This window comes from Camelus dromedarius, chromosome 1 (assembly GCF_036321535.1).
Source record: "Camelus dromedarius isolate mCamDro1 chromosome 1, mCamDro1.pat, whole genome shotgun sequence".
NCBI lineage: Eukaryota > Metazoa > Chordata > Mammalia > Artiodactyla > Camelidae > Camelus > Camelus dromedarius.
In genome coordinates, this window is record NC_087436.1 from 72,299,382 (window position 1) to 72,323,890 (window position 24,509).

At 39.8% G+C, this 24,509-nt stretch overlaps 1 protein-coding gene across 2 annotated transcripts in view; it reads left to right on the plus strand.

Moving 5' to 3' along the window:
• Positions 1–11,979: 11,979 nt before the first annotated feature.
• The window catches only part of LOC105091368 (growth-regulated protein homolog gamma), a 99,086-nt gene continuing 86,556 nt past the window's right edge, over positions 11,980–24,509 (plus strand). Inside the window, exons 1-4 of one of the 2 annotated variants that reach the window (XM_064485393.1) lie at positions 11,983–12,259; positions 12,355–12,478; positions 12,586–12,669; positions 13,476–14,212. In XM_064485393.1, the coding sequence (XP_064341463.1) occupies positions 12,169–12,259; positions 12,355–12,478; positions 12,586–12,669; positions 13,476–13,491 (315 nt within the window). In that variant the 5' untranslated portion in view covers positions 11,983–12,168 and the 3' untranslated portion in view covers positions 13,492–14,212. Of the gene's footprint in view, positions 12,260–12,354; positions 12,479–12,585; positions 12,670–13,475; positions 14,213–24,509 lie in introns of those variants that run through there. The other variant, XM_064485394.1, reaches the window with a different exon arrangement.

Here is a 24,509-nt window from a genome sequence, read left to right on the forward strand (position 1 = left end):
ACTTTTTGATTTGTTTGGCCTCACTGTGCATTGGGCACAGGAGCTTTTGTTTGGTAACATACGTGTGTAAGTATGTATTCTCCAGATTCCTTTCCGTTATAGGTTATCACAAGACATTGAACATAGTTTCTTGTGCTGTACAGTAGGCCTTTGCTTTTATGATGTGTTTTGATATTTTATTTCCTATACTGTCCTATCCTACTTCATCCACTTTTTAAGAAATGTTGGCTACAAGCTTATAAAGTGATTTCAAAACCCACTGATGAATCGTTACTTGTAGTTTAAAAACATTGTCTAGTTCTTTGAAGAGTCAAGTTTCAGCATTCCAACATAACATGTGGGAAGCCACACTCTAATTAGTGCTTCCCAAGATGTTGGTGAGTCAGTAGGGGCAGGATGCATGTGACCAGCAGGACAGTTAAATCTTGCCTATAGTGCACCTTTAATTTCAATCTGCAGGCCCGACCTGGGCTGGGAGTCTTTGGGAACACCATTGAGGGGTAGCTTTTGAAGAGAAGATGTAGCACCAAGTGTTAGAGCAGGCAGATAGCTAGACCTGAGCAGAGGAAGGGGAATGCAGGCCAAATGGCAGAAATTGGGCAGAAAGGAGAGACACAGGCCCAATGCAGGAAACCATACATCATGTAAACACCACGGGTCCCTGGGCAGAGAAAGAAAAGCAGGAACCTCTAGGCTGATAAGTGGTCACATTTTGGGGGGTGATAAGTGGCCCAGAGGCCAACAAAGAAAGGTGGGAAAAGGCAGGAATCTCCAGTGTCTGAATGTAACCTTTTGCTCATTATGCCCTCATTTCAATAAAATTAGCCTTGCAGATCAGAAGTACCCTTCATGCACCGATGCCATGACACTTCTGATCAAGACTAAATAATGACAAAAATCCCTCCTCTCTTTGGGAAGGTGGAGTTGGAAAGAAAATCAGAGAATATGACCCCAGACCCTTCCCTCTCTAATGGATATTCCACCCATTCACTTTTTCACCCTATGTAACCAACTTGCTGAAGAAACTGGGGCAGCCGCTCCCCTGAGCCTTCCCGCTCTCCCCTTGAGAGTGTACTATCCATCCTTTAATAATAAATTCTCACTTTATTTGTATTCCCACTTATATTCACTGCCCATTCCACTTGAACCATGTGCGTCTTAGTTCGGGGTCTAATGTAAACTGAATTGAGAGCAAAAAGTACATTGCTTTCTTGTGAAATGGAGCAGGACCCTGTGGGATTACCCCAGGTACAAATCCTTTCTGTGTCCCCCATTCCTTTTTTGTAGGAAATGGGCTTCACAGCCTCCTTGACCTTACCTGAGTTCCAAAAGGCAGATTCAAAGAGTTCGCTAATCAGAGAAGGGAGGGAATGCAGAAACAAGGGGGGAACAGTCAAGAAACAATAGCACAGCCTTGCGGCAGGGTCCTGGTTCCTCCTCAAGGAATATACATATCAATGTCTTTGAGTTCTTCTGCAGGAACTAAAGCCCACACTCGGGTGGAGGATGGTAACTTCCCGCTGAACACAAGGTTCCTGGAAGATTGTTACCTCAGCACAAACCAATCAGAAGAAAGTCACATATCCTGCAGATCTCTTCCTCCAGATTTTGCCTATAAAATCTTCTCCCTGAAAGCCATCAGGGAGTTCAGTTTGGTTTTTTTTTTTTTTTTTTTTTTTTTTGGTGGAGGTGTACAAGCCATCTGTTCTCCTTGCTTGGCCCTGAAATAAACTTTCTCTGCTCCAAACCACGATGTTTTGGTTTGTTTGGCTTCACTGTGCATCGGGCATATGAACTTTGTTCAGTAGCAATAGGAGCCAACGTGGGCCTGGCTCAGAATTGGAAACCAAAAAGCAGAAGTTACTTTCCTTCCCTGTCTCTGGAGCTTTAGCCCCAGAGCACATATCATTTCCAAACAGTGGTGGCCACAAGCCTCGAGCTAACAGGCAACCCATTAGGAACATGGCCAACAAGCTATTACTTCCTCTGCCCAGAGCTGCAGCCCAAAGCTTGGGTGCAGATAACTAGTTAATGTGGGGCCAACTGACATCCTTCAAAGTCCAACAACCCCCATCTCTGGGCTCTCAGATGTCTGCCTGCAACCCCTCAACAGATAAAGTACTTTCTTTCCTGGGTATTTTTCCTCTAGGGAATGCCAAATCTCACAATAGCTCAGGCTGGCTCATTTCAGCCCAACTTATCAGAGTCATAAACCCCACTGCCCTTCATAGACCCTAAACCTCTTACCTCACCTACAACCAATCAGAGACTTGTGCACAAGCTGATCGGGCACCTTGTGAACCAACCTTATAAAACACCTCTACAACTGACTCGGGGCTCAAACAGGCCCCTCTCATCCCTGTGGCTCACTGTTGTCTATGGCGGCATACCCTAATAAATTCCTTTCCATTCTCATACTTTTATCTCTGGTAAATTCTTTTACCAACCTGCAAGTCACTGGCTCACCGATCAGCTGCCACGTTGTGTCCTACAACAGTTAAGAAAAAAAAGTTTAACCTGAGATACACAAGCTGTGTTTTCCCTCCCTGGTAACAAATAAAGGAAAATCAAACAACAAAACCACAAGATTTATCAACCCACATGTCTATAAGATTATAAAATCCACAGGACACCTGGTAATTGGGAGCCTGGCTTAACTGTCTAGCAAAGAAAACAAAGAAAGAAGATAAACTTTGCAAATAATCTTGTCAAATATTTATTTCTTTGTTGAGGTAGACACTACATGGGATTGTGCTATTATTAGCCTGTGATGTGGTGAGAGGTAGTAAAACTTGAAAGCTGAGCAGTCTTCGAGCAGAGTTGGAACAATCAGCTCTTATCAGCTGTGTTGGAGGAACAGTCTTCTTTTCCTGGTAATTCTAGGAATGATGGCAGGATCTAATGATGCAAAAAGGATAAAGCAATTTATACAGGTCTCTATCAGAATAACAATTAGACTGCACTGTGATTATCTGTTTTCCCTCTTTAGATGAGGGAATAAAGGTCATGCCTATTAACCTCTCTTCATTCCCACTTCCAGAAAAATGCCTGATGGAGTAGGTGCTAAATAAATGTTTGTCAGATATTAACTATATGGAGGGAAACAATAATGCAGTTAGTCCTATTATGTACTGGTGCAGCTGGGTGCTGGATGAGGCATCTTGCTAACAGAAAGTTGTTTGAACTTTAAAGACTCTTTTCCCAACTCCTGACTTTGTTAAGCTCAGAGATTTTGACACAGGGCACGAGAGGATGGCCATGTCCCACGTCTCAGATGCGTCCCTGGCATGCACCCCATCAAGTGAGAGTCCTTGACTGTGAGCAGGAAAGAATTCAAGAGCGAGCCACAGTAGAGTAAAAGTAGGTGCACACTCCACAGACCGAGTGGAGGCCATCTCAGAAGGCCAGAGAGGCCACGAGGTGTGGAGGTGGTGTTTAAAGTAAAAGTAGACACACACTCTATAGATAGACTTCCAGCCGTCTCACTCAGAAGGGAGGGGGCCACGAGGTGTAGGGGGTGTTAGTTTTTATGAGCTTGGTTATTTCATATGTTAATAAGTGGGAGGATTGCTCCAACTGCTTTGGGAAAGGGGTGAGGATTCCCAGCACTGAGCTACTGCTTACTTTTGAGATTTTATGGTTAGCCTCAGAATAGCCATGGTGCCTGTGGGTGTGCCATTTACACACAATATTATATTACAATGAGCACGTAATGAAGCTCAAGGTCTACTGGAAGTCAAATCTCCTGCCATCTTGGGCCTCAAGGTCTACTGGGAGTTGACTTTTCCACCATCTTGGTGCTAACTGCTGTGTCATTCCTTTAATGGCTGTGCCCCGTCCCCTTTTCTTCCTGTTTCAGTTTCACCAAATTATGCATACACACTGTAACACACTCATGCATTTGCCGCATCAGTGATTTATATGATTTTTTTTGTTAGAGTCACATCTGTAACTATCATGGAATCTGCTAAGGGTTCCCCTCATCTGTCCATATACACCCTTCAATTACACATCAATGCTATAATGTGTGCTCATTAGACATTTGATCGTTGATATTTACATTTGATGTATAACATACATATAGGTAAAATACATAAAACAAAGCCATCCTTTCTCCACTTCCACCATAATTTCCACCATATTTAATTGGATCTCATATTTCTTTACTATCATCATCCACTTCAGAAATAATAACCAATGAACTAGCTCAGTCATACACTCCTTTGAAATAAGGTTCATTCAGAATCCTCTACCTCTAAGATTACCTGACTATATGGACACAGCCCAGAAGGGAAAAATAAAAACAAAAATATTTCTGGCCAAAAAATTGGAGAATAATGAGCATTGGAAAATACTGTGGACATTATGCTCAATATCAAGTTTTTATGACTCCTAATTTCCCTAGTTGAAATCTGTATTTTCTTGCTAAGCATTTTATTTTCCTTTGTGGTTATACATTCTTGTCAACTTCCTAAATTTTGTTTCCATAATACCGTGATGTCGTAATGATGTTTTCATTTCTAAAGCAAATCTCTTATGTGATTATTTCTAAGAGAAGTTTTTTCATTTCCTTTTCCTTTTGCAATTTTGGCAATCCCGTATTTCTTCTTGTTACACTATATGATAATGATATCATTTATTTAGTTCATGCCACTTCCAGAAATTTCAGGAAATAATTTAAGAAAATAGAGATGAAAGGAAATGTATAAAAAAATTTAGAAACCAATAAACCACACACACACACAAAAAATCCTGACAAAATCTAATATATTGACTAGTTCTCAATGTTAACTGAATGATTTTAAGTATTTGTAGACTGATCATATCAACAGATTGTCATGCCAGGAATAGAAAAATAAGTGATCTAGCATTGTAGAAGAAAGTAGGCACTCTGAAAAATAATCTTATGTGAGAAGTTGGACTTTATCCAACATTACACCTCCTATGACACCTATCACTGCCGTATAAACACAGATAATAATAAAGTATATGGAATGAATAGCTATCATCCTACCCAGATCTTGTACATTTAACTACCTGGACCCTCCCATCTACTATCAGGCAGGTGGTCCATAAAGGCCAAATGTACTCCAGCTGCATTTGTGGTAATTAACCAGGACCTCCTTTGCTTTATTCTTGACATTGCTCCCATTCTGTTCCAGATCTAGGCAGCACAGGCCCTTTGTTTTTGAATGTATTGATAGGTCCCACTTGTATTCTTTGGACTTGTCAGCAGACCTTTTCCAAGTCCTCAGAACTTTCTAGAGACTTGGTTCAGACTCATTTGTCTGGTTGCCTGAGGTAGGATACACCTCTCCATCTCTTACACTCGAATTTGAAGTCTGGCCCCTCTGGGTTTGCCTATGTCCTCTGAGAGGTATTACCCAAATGCTGAGTGCTCAAAATAAGTAAAATAAAGTAAGGAAATCTAGGCTGTTGAATCCTTCAAGAATAGTTTCCTGGTGTCCCACCCTCAGGACACACTGGTTATGGAATAGTGGCCTGAAACCATTTATTCATGCAATATTTCAATAAACATTTGTTGAATGCTTAGTATGAGTAAGAACCAGACTTACATTGGAGATAGAGATGGAAAGAGAAATAAGATGTGACAGCTGGCTTGCAGAGTGCATAATCCTGCATGAGGGTATGTAAACCAATGGTGCCCCACAATGTGCTCTGTATCCAAGGGCCAAGCTAAACACTTGGATGGAGTTACGGGATTTCTGATGGAGGTGACATTTGAAATGGCTCCTCAGTGGCAAGGGAACTTCTGGTGTCTGGGCCATGCTTATCCTCCTGCTCTCTATGCCTAGCTGCCTTGATGCTAAACTCCAGGTTAAAGAAATAAACTGTTTATTTTTGTTCTCAAGTCATGCTGCACTGCCTTTGCTCATTTGGTCCTCTTTTTCAGGAATGGGTACCCTACCTACTCTCCTTAGGTAGTACCCTCCCCTCTAGCAAGTTTTCTCTGATAGCTCCCACCCTTCCAGGAAGAGAAGTCAGACGACCCCTCCTCTGAGGGGCTGTAAAACTCTGTAAATTGCTGAGTATCATGGGCCTCCAGACAATTTCATGTCTTTATGCCCTACTCCCATAGATTGTGAATTTGGTGGTGGCAGAGTCCTTTTTTTTTTGTAACCTATTTTAGAACCCAGTTTAGTTCTTAGCTTATAAGTGGTAGATAAATGTTGAAGAGATAAATGGATAGACAGATTAAATAGAGTAAATAGTTTTACCCTTGTTGGAAAGTTACTTGTAGCAGAAATGTGAAAGATGGATGGTGTTAAGCCAGGCTATTGGCAAGAGATGAACATCTAATTGAAATGGTCTTAAAAAAAAAAAAAAAAAGAAAATCTGTTGGCCTACATAGTGTTCATGAATAAATCAGAGTCACCTGGAGGGCACAGGTATTCAAACAAGGTCCTTAGTCATTTATCTCATTTAATGTGCTTTCCTCTGGACCAATTTTATTCTTAGAAAGGCTCTTACCAAGCATTGGCTTACATCTAAGCCCCATTTTAGCAGTTTAAAAATCCCAGGAAGAATTAAGAACTTCTTTTTCAATTGTTTCAATAAAAATTCTAGAGACTGTTTCTTATTGAGCCAGGCTTAGGTCACGTTCCCATCTTTGAGTCAGTCAGTAGGGTAGGGGGTGGGCCTTGATAGGAAGGAACTGAGAGATGGGTCATCCCATCTGAACCTGATAGACTGAGAACAGAGTAAATCTAGGGTGTTATCAGAATAAGGAAAAAGGAGAGCCAGACATACAGTCTCTGGGGAGACTGAATAGAGGGGCTAACACTTGATGTAGTTCACGGCAGGATTCCACCCAATATTCCACTTTGGCATATTTATTATTTTGAATTAAAGTTACTTAAGAAACAACTGGTATAAGAAGGAAACTCTGACCCTCTGTTTTTCCCTTGAAAGCAGGAAATAAATGTGCCCTTCCTATACCAGGAGAAAAAGAGACATCCTTATCATCAGAGATAGATAATTTAGGGCCAAGAAGGCTATACAAATGAATTTGTTACTTCTCCATTAATTTACTACCCCAAGCCCAAACTCCTTTGTCTTCTCATTTCTTCACAATTGTATTGCCATTTTGCCCTAATGGTAGAAAAGCTGCCTACTTTGGTCTTTTCTTTGAGTCTCATATTTTTATGGGGCTCCTTTATGAACAAAATTATATTTCTCTTTCTCCTGTTACTCTGTATTATGCCAACTTCATTATTAGGCCAGCCAAACAATCAAGAAGGAAAGAGGGGAAACATTTTCTTCCCCTACACCCTGATGCTGGTGTACACTAATGCCATTTGCCAGGAGCGATCGATGGATCTAAGAATTTAATGCCATGTTCAGATATCTTTGTTCTTCTTCCCTCGGAACTGGAGTCATTATATCAGGAGGGATATTGTAGGGGAAATAGAGATGAAGTTAAGATGTAGCAACTTCTTAAAACCAGCTAGGGGTAGGGAAAGCTACACTGCCCATTTCTGCCTGCCGGTCAGCACAGTTCATTCTCAGGATGGAGTAGTGTCTTAGCCAAGGCGTCCCCTCAAAAAGCAGTGCCTGAGTCATCGGCCTACAATGCAGGCAGCTTTATCTGGGGAAATGTTCCCTATGTATAGAACTGAAAAAATGGGAAAAGTGAAATAAGAAAAAAAAATGTGGTTTGCTGGAGTTCAATCCTATTGGGTACCCTCTGAGAAGTCTAATAGAGTATCTGCCTAAAACATAAAAGAGGGGGAAAACATATATTGGTTACCTCCTGTTCCCTATTGGGCAAGAGATTTTCCATGGCAGTGATGAAGAAACTTTGGTGCAGAAAGTATAGCTGAGATGAGGAGTTGTAAGTTTCCAGCTGCATGCAGCTGGTTGCTACAGCAAGTACTGGAGTGAAACTTTGGGTCTACAAGATGTGAGCATCCTAGATTTTACTGTCAATTCTGAGTAATGATTTCAGGGAAAATGGAATTTCATCACCAAAGCTTCCATTTTTAAAGATTATTTCATTACTTTAAGGATCATTGCTTGCATGAGTTTAAAGAGTGTGCTTAAAAACCTGGTCTTCAACTTTTGCAAAAGTAATTGGCTTAAAGAAGCACTTGCTCAAACAAGAGAGTGAATTTGTTTATCGTACTAGACTAAACATTCCTTTGTTTATAAAACTTCTGTATTTTGGTTGATGAGGATGTCATGAATTTTAAGAGGCATATGATGGAGAAAATAACAGCAAAAAAAGAAACCTTGGATTTTTACTTCATTTCCAAGAACAAGTGATTTTGATTGTCATCCTCAGGAGTCAAATTCTATACAATCTACAAATGTTGGCTACTTCTTAACTTCTTAATTACTTATTTATTTATTTATTTTGGCAGCTCTTGTAGATAAATTGGAGTTCCTCTCTCCCTGAATAGTTTCATTTACATCAGTTTTGGGTTGGGTCTGGAGGCCATTAAAGCAAACACTTTCTGCTATTCATCAGTTACAAGAAATAGATGAGCAATTTGGACAGCATGATTAATGGTGAAGACAAACTACTTAGGCCTATGAAAAATGATGAAGTGTCCAAAACCGGGCAGCAGATATGTTGGATTTTCATATTTCATGAAATATGAAGTCAACAAAAATTTAATTCCCCTTCTAGGAAGCTACCAGATAAAGTAGTCATGTCCACTGATTTCCTTTTGGTGGTATTCTAAATTGCTTTAGAAAGAGAAACCGCCTAAAAACAGCTTTATTTTTTTAAATTTTGAAATAATTTTAAATTATGAAAGTTGCAAAGATATTACAATTCATATGTGTGCTTCACTCAATATCTCTTATTGTGACTGTTTTACATTACTACGGTACATTGGCCAAAGCTAAGAAAACAACATTGGCACGTCTACTGTTCAGGAAACTCCAGTTTGAACTTCACCAGTTTTTCCATTTACTGTTCTCCTTCTATTCCAGGGTCCAATCCAGGTACCACATTGCAGTTGTCATGTCTCCGTACTTTCCTTTGGACTGTGACAGTTGCTTGGTCTTTCCCAGTTTTCATGATCTTGACAATTTTGGAGTGTTAGCCATTTAATATTCCTCAGTTTAGGTTTGAAGAATATTTTTCTCATGGTTGGACTGGGGATATGAGCTTCTGGGAAGAATACCAAGGAGGTGAAGTGACCTTCTCATCACATCCCATCGGGGGTACATGATATCCACCGGACATCACGTTGATGATACTAACCTTCATTATCATCATTTGGCTAAGGGAATGTTTGCCAAATTTCTCTATGATAAAGTTACTATTTTTCAGAATTGACTACTTCAAGAAAGTATAACAAATTATATCAATGCCACAGGAGAGAGTTATGCTGTTAGTGAAACCAAACTATGGAGGTATATGACCATTGTGTTTGCATTTTAGAATAAGTAAATTTGAAACAGTCAACTCGAGGAACAGCAAACAATTTTTTAAAAATCACTCCTCTCTGGAAATTTTAAATAATACATCACTGAGCACTGTTATCATAGTACAATCGTTAAAAGCCATTCTCTCTGGGTTTGGGTCCCAGGCACAGTATCCGGTGACCTTAGGGAAGCTTCTTAACCTTTCTGCACCTCAGTTTCCTTATTTGTGAACTTAACGTATCACAAAGATAGCAATGGTAAGTAATTTCGCAAGGATGTTTGGACAACTAAATGAGTCAATATTTGTGTAACCCTTAGAAGAGAGCCTGGAATTTAGCACAGAATCATTGTGCTGCATCGCAGGGTGGGTACAGAGGTTTAGTAACGTGCCTGTGGTATGTGGCAACTAAATAAAGGAAGTAGCCTCTTTCATATTTACTCAGCACCTTGTGTGCTCTTATAATTTATCAGCTATCATGTTTGTTGAAGAAAAAAGCAAATTTTCAGTGACCTGTTAAAGTTTGTTCCATAGACAAAAGTTAAGAAAGTTTAGAGGAAAAATAATCTCTGTATGCCTTTCTGACTTTTACAAGCTTTAGAAACCAAGCCTGTATCACAATTAGAAAACAAAACAATGCATCTTTCAACTTTTAAAGACTGGCTTTTGTATTTCTGGGCCAGTTCGCCATGAAATCCCAGGAAACTCTGATAATGAGGGGAGAAATCACACAAACTCTCAATTATTCCTGAATTTGTCACCATATTTTACAGCCTTTAGATGATTTTTTATTTCCTGCTGCTTAACACAAATTTTAATCTTCCTTTAGTTTCCCAGGTTTTTCTCTCAGGAGCACACTGAAAAACACTAGAATATTTTTAAAAACAAGTCATTCATTTTGTAAATATCTGGCAATAGATAATGTGGAGAGTCTTTAATTTAAGCTCCCTTCTAATAGATAAGTGATTGAGTAAGGCTGCAAAATAAATCCATGATAGATCTTGAGTTAAAAAAAAAAAAATCCCATGTAAGTGCTTCTCCTAGTAGAGTGTAGCGGTGCCTTCCTTTTAGAAAGCCTGATATAGAAAGTTTTAAATGTGAAAAGAAAAATTGGGGAGTGAACCTTTCCATTACCTTTTTCTTTCTTTCTTTATTATTATTTTTTTAATTTATAGAAGGATTCACAACAGGTGGAGTTTCTGTTTAGGCAATACTGGAAAAAGCTATTTCTATTTTATCTACTTAACAAACGTTTATAAGGCATTTGATCCCTGCTGGCTCCCACACACATTGACTCATTTCTCATAACCACCTTGGGATAGGCAAAGAAAAATTTAACAGTGTGCAAGTGATAGGTGGCAACTTAATGCAAGCGGCTTCGCTGCACGTCCGGAGCTGGCTGGCTGTGGAACGCAGCTTCTCACTCACTGAGCTAGGCTGCCCAGAGCCCTGCCCCTAGACACCCATCCCTGGGCCAGAGGCCATTTCTTTCTCCTCTCTCCACTCCCATCATATTCTGCATCTCCGAGAGTTCTCAATTCAACCTGGAGAATTACACTTAAACCTGCTATACTTAATATTGAGTCAAGCCAAGTTCTCTCAAACTTCTAGGGAAAAAATAGTAAAAGCATCAGGTCAAAAGACTGAAATTCCTGGTCAGAAAACAAAGACATGTCACTGTTTTAAGAGGAAGAAGGAACAACACTGAAGGTCACTCTTCAGTGAATGAAACAGGATTTTTATGTGTGATCCGGTAGTTCGTATTTTAACCACACACATCCAAGGGTGATTTGCAGCTGGTACCCACTCTCCAGTGTCCATGTAATACTCTGTCCAAGGATAGAACCAGAAGTGACCCCAACTAGCCCACCCACAGCTTCAAAGTGATCACCTGTGCCCTATTCATAGATCAACTCAGAACCCTTCATAAAGGGAAGAGGAGACCTGCGGGAATTTTGGAAGTTCCAATATTGCCCAGGAGGAAGGATGTTCAGCAGGACACAAACGCCAAGGGCATGTTACAGTTCTCAACTTTCACTGAAATTAACCCTAGATTCAACTTTTGGTACTGATCCCAGTTCCCACCAAATGGAAAACATAACCAAGATATTCTAAGTGTGACTTGAAGATACACAACAAGAGGAACAAGCTGGACATCCTTTTTTGGAATCCTAGATGATGGCTGTATTTTTGACAGAGAGCATACATTCCACACGTACGAAATAGGCAAAATAGAAATTCAGAGAGACAGATAGAGGCTAAGCAAAATCTCCTCCTTTCCTATTCCTTTATTCCCCCAGGTCTGATCACTAAAGAGGTAACTCTCCTGCTAAAATTGTCCGGTCACCACGAGGCGGGCAGGGGGTGTGGGGGGTGGAGGTGCATCTCACGGATCTGCCTCCAACACTTCCCCCTCTTCTTGCCCCGAGACCAGGGGTGATCGGGTGCTCACAGGCTCCTCTCAGGCGGTAGCCCCAGAGTGGTGACAGCTCACTCCCAAGCAGAGATTTGGGCACAAAGACGTCACCCCCGGGTCCGCGGATTAGGCGGGAGTGGGGCGGGCGGGCCCGGGCCCCAGCGCTCTCCCCCCCGCGACGGGGCCGCGTCTTCCTTCCCGATCCGAGAACGACCCACATGTCCGGGAATTTCCCTGCCCCGGGCTGCGAGCTCCTGTCCCATCAGGATAAAAGGGGTTCCCTGGGTTCGGGGAGCCACAGAGTCCGATCCGCCAGCTCAACCGCCGCAGACAGAGACCCTCCGAGCTGAGCCCCATGGCCCGCACCGCGACCCCCGCCGCCCCCCGGCTCCTCCGCGCCGCGCTGCTGCTCCTGCTCCTGGTGGCCGCCGGCCGGCGCGCAGCAGGTGAGACGCGGCGCCCGGCATCGCCGGGGCGGGTGGGCGGGTGGCTGGGCGCCCATCCCCGGACGGCCCCCTAACCGAGTCTGCTCTCTCTGCAGGGGTGCCTGTGGTCACCGAACTGCGCTGCCACTGCTTGCAGACCTTGCAGGGAATTCACTTCAAGAACATCCAGAGCGTGAAGGTGACGGCCCCGGGACCCCACTGTGGCCAAACGGAAGTCATGTAAGTGCCGCCGCTGCTGCGGTCCTTTTCACCGCTACCCTCCCTGTCCCCCCACCCTGACCCCCAGCCTGACCTCCGGCCTCACGTGGTCTCCCCTCTCTCTGCAGAGCCACTCTCAAGAATGGCCAGGAAGCTTGTCTCAACCCCGCAGCCCCCATGGTTAAGAAAATAGTCGACAAGATGCTAAACAAGTGAGTTAAGGTTTCTTATTCACACGTGTGACTAGGGTCATTCTGCCTCCTGAAAACTGTATCAGAGAAACCCAGGGTTTAGCTGAAGGAATGGAAAATCATTATTTCACGATTAAATTTGCCATTAAGATCATTAATCTGCTCTGATGCCAAGATATTTTCAGTGCCTTCCATCCTGGCCCCTGACTCCATCCCAATTCAGATGAATGCAGTTTAAGCTGCTTTCATTAAAATTCTCACTGCGGTTGGCCAGTTATGCTAAAAAAAAACTGTATAAAAAACACAGGCACACCCCCCTCCCTACCCCCAACACATACACCTGCTCCAGTTCTTTCTGGGCTTCACACCTGAAAAGCAGAACCTTCGTTTTCTGCAACATAAGCTCTTAAAGCTTAGTGGTAAAGAGCAGGGACTTTGCAGCCAGTTGGTATTGGGTACAAATTTGGATTCCACCACCTATTAGCCATATGACTCAAGGACAATTATTTGGTTTATCTAAGACTTAGTATAACAGGGAAAACAATAGTAGCTACGCATGGGTTTACTGTGAGGCTTAAGCGAGGCCCAGTGTGACAGGTAGACAGTAATGGTTCTAGCCATTTGTAGCCAACACTGCAGTGGAGACCGCAGACCCTACCCCATTCCTGAATAAGAATATCCAATAGCCTAGAGGTCTCTGCCACACAGCATAGCAGGTGCCAGGCTGGGAAGACTGGATTCAGAAATCTGGGGAGCAGGATAGGAGAAGACTGTTGTGCAGCCAGTTTTCTGGAAGAGCTCCTAAGAAAATCCTTTTCTCATTACAGGGGCAGCTCCAGCTGACCAGGGGCAAGAAGAAAGCCCCGTGATGGCTGTTCCCAAAGTAGGCCCTGCCCTTACAGGAATCAAAGAGGGAAAGGAGAAATCATCAGTACCTGGGGCCACCTGGACTGGACTTAATACGTTTGACCATCTCTTGGGAGGATTCTTCCACTTATTTATTTATTTATTAATTTGTGTGTTGGCTAGTTTTCAAAGACTCTGGGTTAATATTTACATGTAAAATAATTAAGGATGTAATGATTGAATCTACTTGTGCACTGGATTATTATTTTTATTATTTATTTTTTGAAAAAAATCAAGTTAATTATCTTGGTTCTTATTTAATTTGAAGTAGAAGATTTGCAAATATTCTCCAGTCATTAAACTGATATTTCTGGGGAGCCCACAGCTTGCTAGCCCCTGTGATACAGGCTGCTGGATCCAAATGAATACTGAGGTCATTGTCACCATGGGGGAATGTATGTGTACAGCTATTTTTGTAAATTTTTAAAAGAATGTTAGTTGTTATTTACTGAAACGATTTCACAGTTTGTGGTCAACATTTCTCTTGTTGAAGCTTTAAGAACTACAATGTCCCAAATATCCTTTGGACATTTTATGTCTTTCTTGTAAGGCATAATGCCTTGTTTAATGTTAACTATGCAGTGCTTTTCTGTGTCTTAGAAAAGAGAAGTTTAAAAATTTATTGATATTTTTACAAAGAACGTGAAAATAAAGTATTTCAAACTAAACAATGTTTGTTTCATTTTTCTGAAGAAAAAAGGTTTATCTTTAGTAGATAATATGATTATTTACATCAATATTTCTCAACTTCTCTTTCTCCTCATGGACATTCAATTTGCTACACCAATAAATCAAACTATAAGTTATGCTTAATTTCATCTGGTGATAGCCATCACTCCTCTTGGCTCTCAAACCCAAGAATGTGCTTTTCCACTTCAGATAATACTACAAAACTACAGTAATCAAAACAGCATGGTATTGGCACAAAAACAGATATATAACTTAATGGAACAGGAGAGAGAGCCCAGAAATAAACTCACACACCTGTGGTCAATTAATTTTTGACAAAGGAGGCAAGAATATACAATGGAAAAAAGACAGGATCTTGAGCATGTGGTGTTAGGAAAGCTGGACAGCTGCATGTAAATCAATGAAGTTAGAACACTCCCTCACACAAAAAAATTAACTCAAAATGGCTTAAAGATTTAAACATAAGTCTTTAATATCATATTTCTCTGACATAAATCATCGTAATTTTTCCCTAGATAAGTCTCCCAAGGCAATAGAAATAGAAACAAAAGTGAACAAGTGAAATCTAATCAAACTTACAAGCTTTTGCACAGTAAAGGAAATCATAAACAAAATGAAAAGAAAACTTATGAAGTGAGAGAAAATATTTGAAATGATGCAGCTGATTAAGAGCTTAATTTCCATAATATATAAAGAGCTCATACAACTCGATAACAAAAAAGATTCAATCAGAAAATAGGCAGAAGACCTAAACAGTCATTCGTCCAAAGAAGACATAAAGATGGCCAATAGGTACATGAAGTGATGATCAATGTCATTAATTATCAGAGAAATACAAATCAGAATTACAATGAGGTATCACCTCACACTAGTCAGAATGGCCATCATTAAAAAGTACACAGCAATAAATGCTGGAGAGTGTGGAGAAAAGGGAACCCTCCTACATTGTTGGTGGGAATGTAATTTGGTGCAGCTATTATGGAAAATAGTATGGAGATTCCTTAAAAAACTGAAAATAGACTTACAATATGATCTAGTAATCCTACTGCTGGGCATATGTCTGGAGGAAAGTCTAATTTGAGAAAATACATGCACCCTAATGTTCACAGAAGCACTATTTATAATAGCCAAAACATGAATCAATCTAAATGTCCATTGACAGATGATTGGATAAAGAAGTTGTATCTGATATATACAATGGAATACTACTCAGCCATAAAAACAATGAAATAATGCCATTTGTAGCAAAATGGATGGACCTAAAGATGATCATACTAAGTGAAGTAAACCAAACAGAGAAAGACAAGTATCATGGTATCACTTATATGTAGAATCTGAAAAATGTTACAATGAATTTATTTACAGACCAGAAGAGACTCAAAGACATAGAAAACAAATCTATGGTTGCTAAAGGGGAAAGGGGTGGAAATAAATTAGGGATTTGGGATTACCAGCTACAAACTATTATGTACAGAAAAGATAAACAAGTCATATTGTATAGCACAGGGAACTATATTCAATAACTTGCAATAACCTATAATGAAAAAGAATATATACATGTATAACTGAATCACCCCGCTGTGTACCAGAAATTAACACAACATTTTAAATCAACAATACTTCAATAAAAAAATAAAAGAATGTGTTTTTCCAAACTGTGCACTGGCCCCTCCCCCTCAGTGCAAGAATAACTACAATAATATATTGCCTTTTATAAGGAGTGTCTTGCTACCTGGCTGCTCAAGTTTACCTCCTTAAAAACATTTGCATTCTTGTAGCTATCTTAAAAAGAACTCTCATTTCATTGCTTTTGCTAAAGGATTTTTTAAACTATTATTGATAATTTAATGAAGCTTACAGTGAAACTGCAGTAAAGAGGATTTTTTTTCTTCAAAACACAATTTGTCATTAATAGAAGGAGAAAACATGAGTGGCTAAGTAGTTAATTCATAAAAGGTCTAATGGATTTTGGGGTTCAATTTTCTAAGCTTTATTTATAAGTAGTTACCACTGAATCTAACATTATCCCAACTCTTTATACCAATTTATCAAAAATAGTAGAATGATTTTGAGACTTGAATGCATTAGTTCTCACCCTTCCCAGTGTAATTTTTATGGAACTTGATGGATTGTTTGGCCTCAGAAAGCCCTCTGGAACTTGGTGTTCACACTGCCCCCGGATAACTGCTGCAAATCAGGTTTCCAAGACAGAAACAAAGTCGTTATGTCAAGGGAAGAAAGATCCCGATCATGTAGAAGAAACCACCCTCCAAAACTGAAAAGGAAGAATATTTTTAGATGTTTGGGGTGTGTGTTCGTCTCTGATTCTGGACTCATTCAGGAAATCCGGAGCCCTAGAGAGAAGCTTGCCACACAGGCAACAAAGTGAGGCTGGCATCCTGAACACTTGAGGTCAAGTTCAGGCTTGCTCCAAGGAGTTGGGTAAATAAGGGTTCTCAGGAGTGAGAAATAACTTCCATGAGCTTTGCTTCACACTGAAAAAGCTAAAAATGATAATCTTTTCATAACTCCAATATTACTGATAATGAGATGAGAAGGAAGAAACTTCATAAAATGTACAAAAGTAAATAAATGCAAATCTTCTGGAAACTCCGTAAGTGCTAGCATTCACCCCAAGTCAGAGGACACAGGAAAATATTCACAAGTAGGACGCAGAGGGTTCAGTGAAGCTCTCACACCTAAGACCAGTCCTCACCCTCAAACACGGAGCTTGCTGTCCCGGCTGCTTAGCTCTTGTCAACACACAACATGGAGTTTCAAAAGGAGAAAGACCATTCTGTTCATACGGTGATTAAGACAAAGGTTTCAAAGAATCAGATTTACTTGGGAGTAAATTCCAACTCTATCCGTTGTTGACTGTGTGATCTTGGGCAAGTTTCTTGACTCAAATGTATTTTCCCTTCTATACAATGAAGGTAACAACAAGAGAATTACTGTCTAGTGTTCAATCTGGGATAACTGAATGTTCATTGTATATCTTTCTCTGATGCCAAAAGGTAGAGTAACACAATTATAATACATGATTAAATGCAATAGTCCAGATACTTCTTTTTTCCTTTTCAAATAAATACCTGCTATATACCACCTCTTTCCCCACCAAAAAAGAAGAAGGAGGAAGTTGTTTTTAAAGCCAGCTCTTCAGGGAAGGAAAAACAAAACAAAACAAAACTGAGGTCTAATAAAATTTTGTGTAGTACTTTAAAAAGTAGAAATCTCTGTTGCATGAATTAAATGTTATCGATGGCTTGAAATATCTGCCATTTGTCCTCTGGCCAAACCCCTGGGTGTTGTCTCAGTCACAGTCCTTGATCAAGAGGATACGTAGTGTGTTTTCACACCAAAGTGCCCTGAAGACTTTCCAAGTGCAAGGCAGTTCCCACTGGGAGTGTCAGGGCAGGAAGTGAAACACAGGAATGTAAGGTAGGGGTCAGGGATGAAAGAAGTAGGAAACGAATATGATGTGTCACATCACAAATTTGAAAGGTCATCAGCAGGAAACAGCAAGGAGCAGTGACTGAGATTTCCTGAGCAATGTTACCAAAGGAGAGGAGAACACGTGGCTCACCCAGTCTTGTCATTGTGAGTCTTTCTTTGTGAGTTGTATTGCGATGTCTTCTCGGGACTTCTGGAAGTGACTGGGGAAACACTGGGAGATGGCAGAGGTGGCAGACCTGCAAAGCGTAATGGGAACAGTCCAGAATGACAGATGATCTTATCTCTCTTTTCTCTGACTAGCCATACAAGTAATAAGGGGAAGGGCTTGTCCTATCTTCAATGTTGATACTCCACTCACATCCCCTCTGCTTACAATGAGTTCTGAAGTTGCAACGGGTGACATCTAAACACGCTGCTGGCTTCCCAACTCAAGCTCCCCTCTCCTGCTTCCTTTCTGGGAGTTTTCTCCATTTGAGGGCGGGGAGGGGGGATGGCAGAGGAGTTTGCTCAGCTGACAGGTGGGATGGCCTGCCATGGGACAACTCTCAGTGAGTGTCAGGAGTTAGTGGATGTGCATTCTATTTTTTAATCCCTCAATTGGACATTTCTAGAAGTTACACTACATATATATATGTGTGTGTGTATATATATATATATATATATATGTATTTATATATATACACACACACACTTTCCACTTCTCTCTTCATTACAGTTGCATTTCCTTTTAAATCCCTTAGCTTATTTATAATGGCTATCTTATTATTTTAAAATCCTTATCTAAGTCTATTATTCTGTTATTTCTGAGTTTATTTCTATAGACTGAATTTTCCTCCTGGTTAGGGATTATGATTTTCTTTTTAAAAAATTTAAAAAAAAATTGTCCCCTTAACGGAGGCCCTGGGGATTGAACCCAGAACCTCGTGGATGCCTAACACATGCTCTACCACTGACCTGATTTTCTACTTCTTGGCATGTGTAGTAATTTTTGATTGGATGCAGGAAATTTTGAATACCATGTTTTTGAGCATCAAGATTTTGTTTTCTTCTTTTGAAGTCTTAGTCTCTGTTCTGGTAGGCAGCTAAGCTACTGGAGCATCAGCCTGATCCTGTTGAGGCTTGTTTTTAAGCTTTGTTAGGGTGGTCTAGACAGAGAGATTTACCCCAGGGTTTGTTTAGCTGTACTGCTTCTGTGTCTCTACTAAATGCCCTGAGTGCTCACAAGTTCTCTCCACTCTAACAAGTCAGACTTCAAGTATCTCTCTACCCCACAGAAGTCTGAGAATTGCTCAGCCTGAACATCTATGCCCATTCTTTGCCTGACCCTATGGAGTTTCACCTGTACATATGTGGTTTAGTATGAACAAAGAGACTCAATGACAGTTCAATGCTGATTTCTGGAGCTCTATGTTCTTTAACAAACTCCTTATTGACTGTCATGATGTCCTAAGCCTGTCTTTGAAGTTCTGGAAAGCTAAAGTATTTTGAGTTTTCAACATTTGATTATCTTATCTTTGTATACTTCCTGATTATCACCCTAATATCTATACATGTTGATAACAGAATTTCGTGACCTCTTCTTGGTATAGAAGAAAAATGAGACTCAAAGAAATTAAAGTTGTGTCTGAATAATATTTCTAACTTATTTTCAGCATTTTGGTTTGTATAAAGGCCAGGATTTGACCAGTCAACTGAATGTTGTCAAGTTATTAACATTTATTTTATTTTAAGATTGAACTAACTTTATTTCCCCCTTTCTCAACATGCCAAGACTGTTGTCTTAGTCCATATGGGCTGTTATAACAAAATACCACAGAATGGGTGGCTTATAAACAGCAGATAGCTATTTTACACGGTTCTTAAAGCAGGAAGTCCAGAGCAGAAAGCCAGAATGGCTGGGTGAAGTCCCTCTTCTGAGTTGTATTCTCCCAGGGAACTCTCTGGAGTCTCTTTTATAAGGGCACTAATCCCATTCATGAGGGCACCACCCTCATAACCAATCACCTCTCAAAGACCCCCACCTCCTAATACCATCACATTAGGGGGTAGGCTTCCAGCATGTGGGATTTTCGGGGAAACGTAAACATTCAGACCACATTAACTCTTCACAAAGCTATGCCTCTTTGTGCATTTCTCTGTCTCAAATGTTTGTCAGCCTTTTGTTATGCTGAGCTTCCTTTCATCCTTAACAACTCCAAGGTTACCTCCTCTGGAAAGTCTCCCCTGGCTCCCCGGGGGAGATTCTCCCACCTCTGTCCAAAGGTGTCTTGGGTAGATGTTGTATACTGCTCGGGTATAGCACAGATCACCATCTAGTTTAATGCACTTACAAGTTTGCTTCTCTACACAGTCTATGAATTTCTCAAGAGCAGAAACTCAGTTTTTACTCTTTATATACCCAATGTCCAGCAAAGGCCCTGGCAGGTAATAGATGTTGAATGAGAAACGGCAAAAGAAAAGACATTCTTATTATTTAGACTAGGTTTACTTTCAGAATACATCAGCCCTCAGTAATCACTGATTCTTCTGTGTTGAATTGTGTCCCCCACCTGCACCTCCACCCCCAAATTCATAGATTAAACTTCTAACCCCCAGTACTTCATTTGCAGATAGGGTCTTTACAGAGGTAGTCACACTAAAGCGAGGTGCGTTATCCAATATGACTTGTGTCCTCATGAAAAGGGAAGATGTGGAGACAGCCATGCACACGGGGAGAACAGCGTGTGGAGATGAAGATGATCTTCTACAAGTCAGAGAGTTGGATGGTTTCTTCCCTCACAGCTCTAAGAAAGAACCAACCTTGCCAACACTGTGATTTTGGGCTTCTGGCATCCAGAACTGTGAGACAAAACTTTTCCATTGTTTAAGCCACCCAGTCTGTGGTACTTTGTTATGGCTGTTCTAGGAAACTAGTAAAAATGCTTTGGTGTTGGGTTTACTAAAACCAAAAAAAAAAAAAAAAAAAAAAAAAAAAAAATGTGGTCAGCATAGGAGAATTCAAGTCACTTATAAAACTGCTTAAGAAAACAAACTAAAGCTCATAGTCCACTGTTAGTTAATCCAGCTACAAGTCCACTGAAACTGCTGCCTTCAAATCACAAGTAAACTGTAGTTTGCTGTTCTTTTTTATTTTTAACATTTTTATTGAGTTATAGTCATTTTACAATGTTGTGCCAAATTCCAGTGTAAAGCACAATTTTTCAGTTATACAAGAATGTACATGCATTCATTGTCACATTTTTTTTCACTGTGAGCTATATATTTCCCTGTGTTATACAGTATAATCTTGTTTATCTATTCTGCATATTCCTGTCAGTAGATCTTGACAGGACAAGGGCTGTTGTAATCTGAACTTCATTCAGATTCTTTGTAGGTTATCTATACTGTAAGTATAGTTAGAGCTTGAGAGTTTCTGTTATAACCTTGAGTGGGATTATATAGATGGGCACAAAAGCCAAAAGCAAATACTGTCTAAGGAAAAGCATCTTGATTCCATACGTTCTACAAACACGACCTTTGGAAAGATGAATAGGCATTGTTATGACTCCTTTCTGTGAGTTACTAACTGCAACTGGCACTGCGCCCTTCACAATTAAGCAGTTTCACCCCTAGGAAATAATGGGTTCATTTCTCTGTTCAACAAATTCATCTTATCCGTCCCCAAACACCCAACTAAAACAAAGCTTGAAAAACAGATCCAGCTTCCTTGTTGGCTTGCAAGTGACACACACGCCACTTGATAAGCTGTTCCTTTTATCCTTCAGTGGGAAAAGAGTGCAAGAACAACCAAGAATAGGAGGGTCACAGAGAGCACATAAACGAGGGCTGCAGCGTCGATTCCACCTTTCAGACAAGGATCAAGATCAGGCACAGACACGGCTGCTGAGAGCTCTCACATGCTTCTGCTGGCTGTCCCTGTCCTGGTATCTCTGGTGAGGCAATCGTGGCTTTTATCTTTTGCTTTTAGGCACTGAAAAAATTCAGAAAAGTTTCCATATCCCATGAAATTGAATCTGGTATTAAGGCAAAATGTAGAAACTATAAAATTAAAACTTGAAAAGAACACATATTTAGATGGTCGAATATCAAAAAATTCTTATTGAGTTAAATTTTTAAAATCTGTTGAACTTCCTACAAATATCTGAATATAAGGGCCTGAGCTTTCCTTATTAGAGACAGTGGAGCATTATTACAAATAGGTTTAGGGGGTGATGGTAGGTGGATAGAAACTGTCACATTCAGCTGATAGAATTCACATAAAATCTTTGTGTTTACAATGTTTTACTGACGGAAATCAAGTTGATTTAACCATTAAGTAAGTTGTCTTATTGACCATACATATTTTTAAGCAATAAATTATTCATCTAGAGTCCTTCCCCATTTCTCAAACACAGTAGATGCTTCATAGAAGTTCATTGACCATAATACCAGATGATTAGAATTGTGTGACTGTCCCCCTAAATATTTCTAACAGCACTTGTTTTGTCAGTTGAGTGTCCTGCTGCACGATTTCAAACTTCAGTTAAAGAATTAAGCTTCATAGCTGTCTTTGTTCTTAGTGTTTGCTATATTTTTTTCTCACACAGCTGATATTGTGAGAGCTAAGATTTGTGATGTCAGTGTATTCAGACACATTCTGACTTTATTTCTCCCAAATTCAGCACAAATGTCCAGGTGATAGCTGAAGGTGGTTATTGTAACAGCAAAACAATCAGGTAAGTAATAAAGATGTGGGGGGAGAATGAAAGCTTCTAATACTGGGCTTTTCTTTTTTAAAAAACTTTCCCCCCAGTTTTATTGAAATATAATTGACATATATCACTGTATAAGTTTAAGGTATACAGCATAATGGTTTGAATTACATGTATTGTGAAATGATTGCTGCAGTAAATTTAGTTAGCATCTATCATCTCTTATAGATACAATAAAAAGAAAAAGCAAAAAATGAAAAATAATTTTCCTTGTGATGAGAACTCAAGATCTACTCTCTTAAAAGCTTTTATATATATCATACATCAGTGTTAACTGTATCATCGTTTTTTAAAATCTTTTTTTAATGGAGGTACTGGGGGCTGAACCCAAGACCTCCCATGTAGACTAAGCATGCACTCTACCACTGAGCTATGCCCTCCCCTCAGACAGTATATTCTCTGTACTTATTTACCTTATAACTGGATGTTTGTACCTTTTGATCAACTTTATCCAATTCCCTTACCCCCCCATTCCCTGCCTCTGGTAACCACATAAATGATTTCTTTCTCTATGACTTTTTTTTAATTAGATTCCATATATAAGTGAGATCATACAGTATTTGTCTTTCTTGGACTTATTTCACTTAGCATAATGCCCACAAGGTCAATTCCTGTTGTTGCAAATAGTGGAATTTCCTCGTTATTTATGGCTGAATAATATTCTACTGTATATACATTTACCATAACTTCTTTATTCATTGATCCCTGGCTGGACAGTTATTTTGTTTCATGTCTTGGCTATTGTAAATAACACTGCTGTGAATATGAAGGTTAGTTTTAAGTTAGTGTTTTCATTTCTTTAGGTTATATTCTCAGAAGTGGAATTGCTGGGTCAGATAGTACTTCTATTTTTAATATTTTGAGGATCCTTCATATACTGTTTTCCATAGGGGCTGCACCAATTTACATTCCCACCAAAAGTACACGAGGGTTCTCTTCTTCACATCCTTGCCAGCATTTGTTAGCTCTTATCTTTTTGATGATAGCCATTCTAACAGGTGATATCTCACTGTGGTTTTGATTTGCATTTCCCTAGTGACTAATGATGTTGAGCTTTTTTTCACGTACCTGTGGACCATTTGTATATCTTCTTTAGAAAAATGTCTATTCAAATCTTTTGCAGTCATGGGCTTTTCAAAGCTGGTGTTTTCTTATAAAATGTGCTAGATTGAGAGTACAGGAGACCAGGGCTCTGAGCATTATCCCTGCACAGTATGGGAAGACAATTGCCCAGTGTTTACGCTCTCATTTCTGAAAATACCATGTACCCTTCCAAAAAAAATAGGTCCTCAACTGGGAACATGGTTAGGAAGTGAATTCTGATTGAACCTTGAATTCAATGAACACATACAATAAACAAAGATATATGATCCTTAGTAAAGAATCATGAGTAATTCTTGATTGTCTGGAAATCTCTCTATTACACACTTGGATATACAATAAGTTCAATATACCCTGGTGACTCCAGAGGCTGATGATAACTTTCTAAAGCATCAGCCTACAAATACAGAGCTTAGAATCTGTGGGGAACACTTTTGCATTTCATGGAAACTTTTTGTTGTGAACTCTATTATACATACAGTTTTAGCTGTTCACTGTTAAGTAAAAAAAATCCCTGCAATTTAGTGGCTTAAAACAAACCTATTTATTATCTCATAGTTCTTTCTGTAGGTCAGCAGTACAGGTGGCTTGATGAGATTGTCTGCTTATGGTTCCTTTTTTTTCTTTTTTTAATTGAATATAATTGACATAAAACATTGTATAAGTTTAAGGTGTAGAACTTGTTGGTTTGATATGTTTATATTTTGCAATATGATTACCACCATGGCATTAGCAAACAACTCCATCCCATCACTTTATTATTATTGTTGTTGTTATTGTTTGTTTGTTTGTTTATTTATTGTAGTGAGGACTGCTTAGGGTTTCATAAGACTAAAGTTAAGGTGTCAGCTGGTCTGAAGTCTCACTTGGAGGCTTTAGGGAGGAATCCATTTCCAAGGTTACTTATGTTGTTGCCTGAATTCACTTCTTTGCAGCTGTAGGATTGACGTATCCACA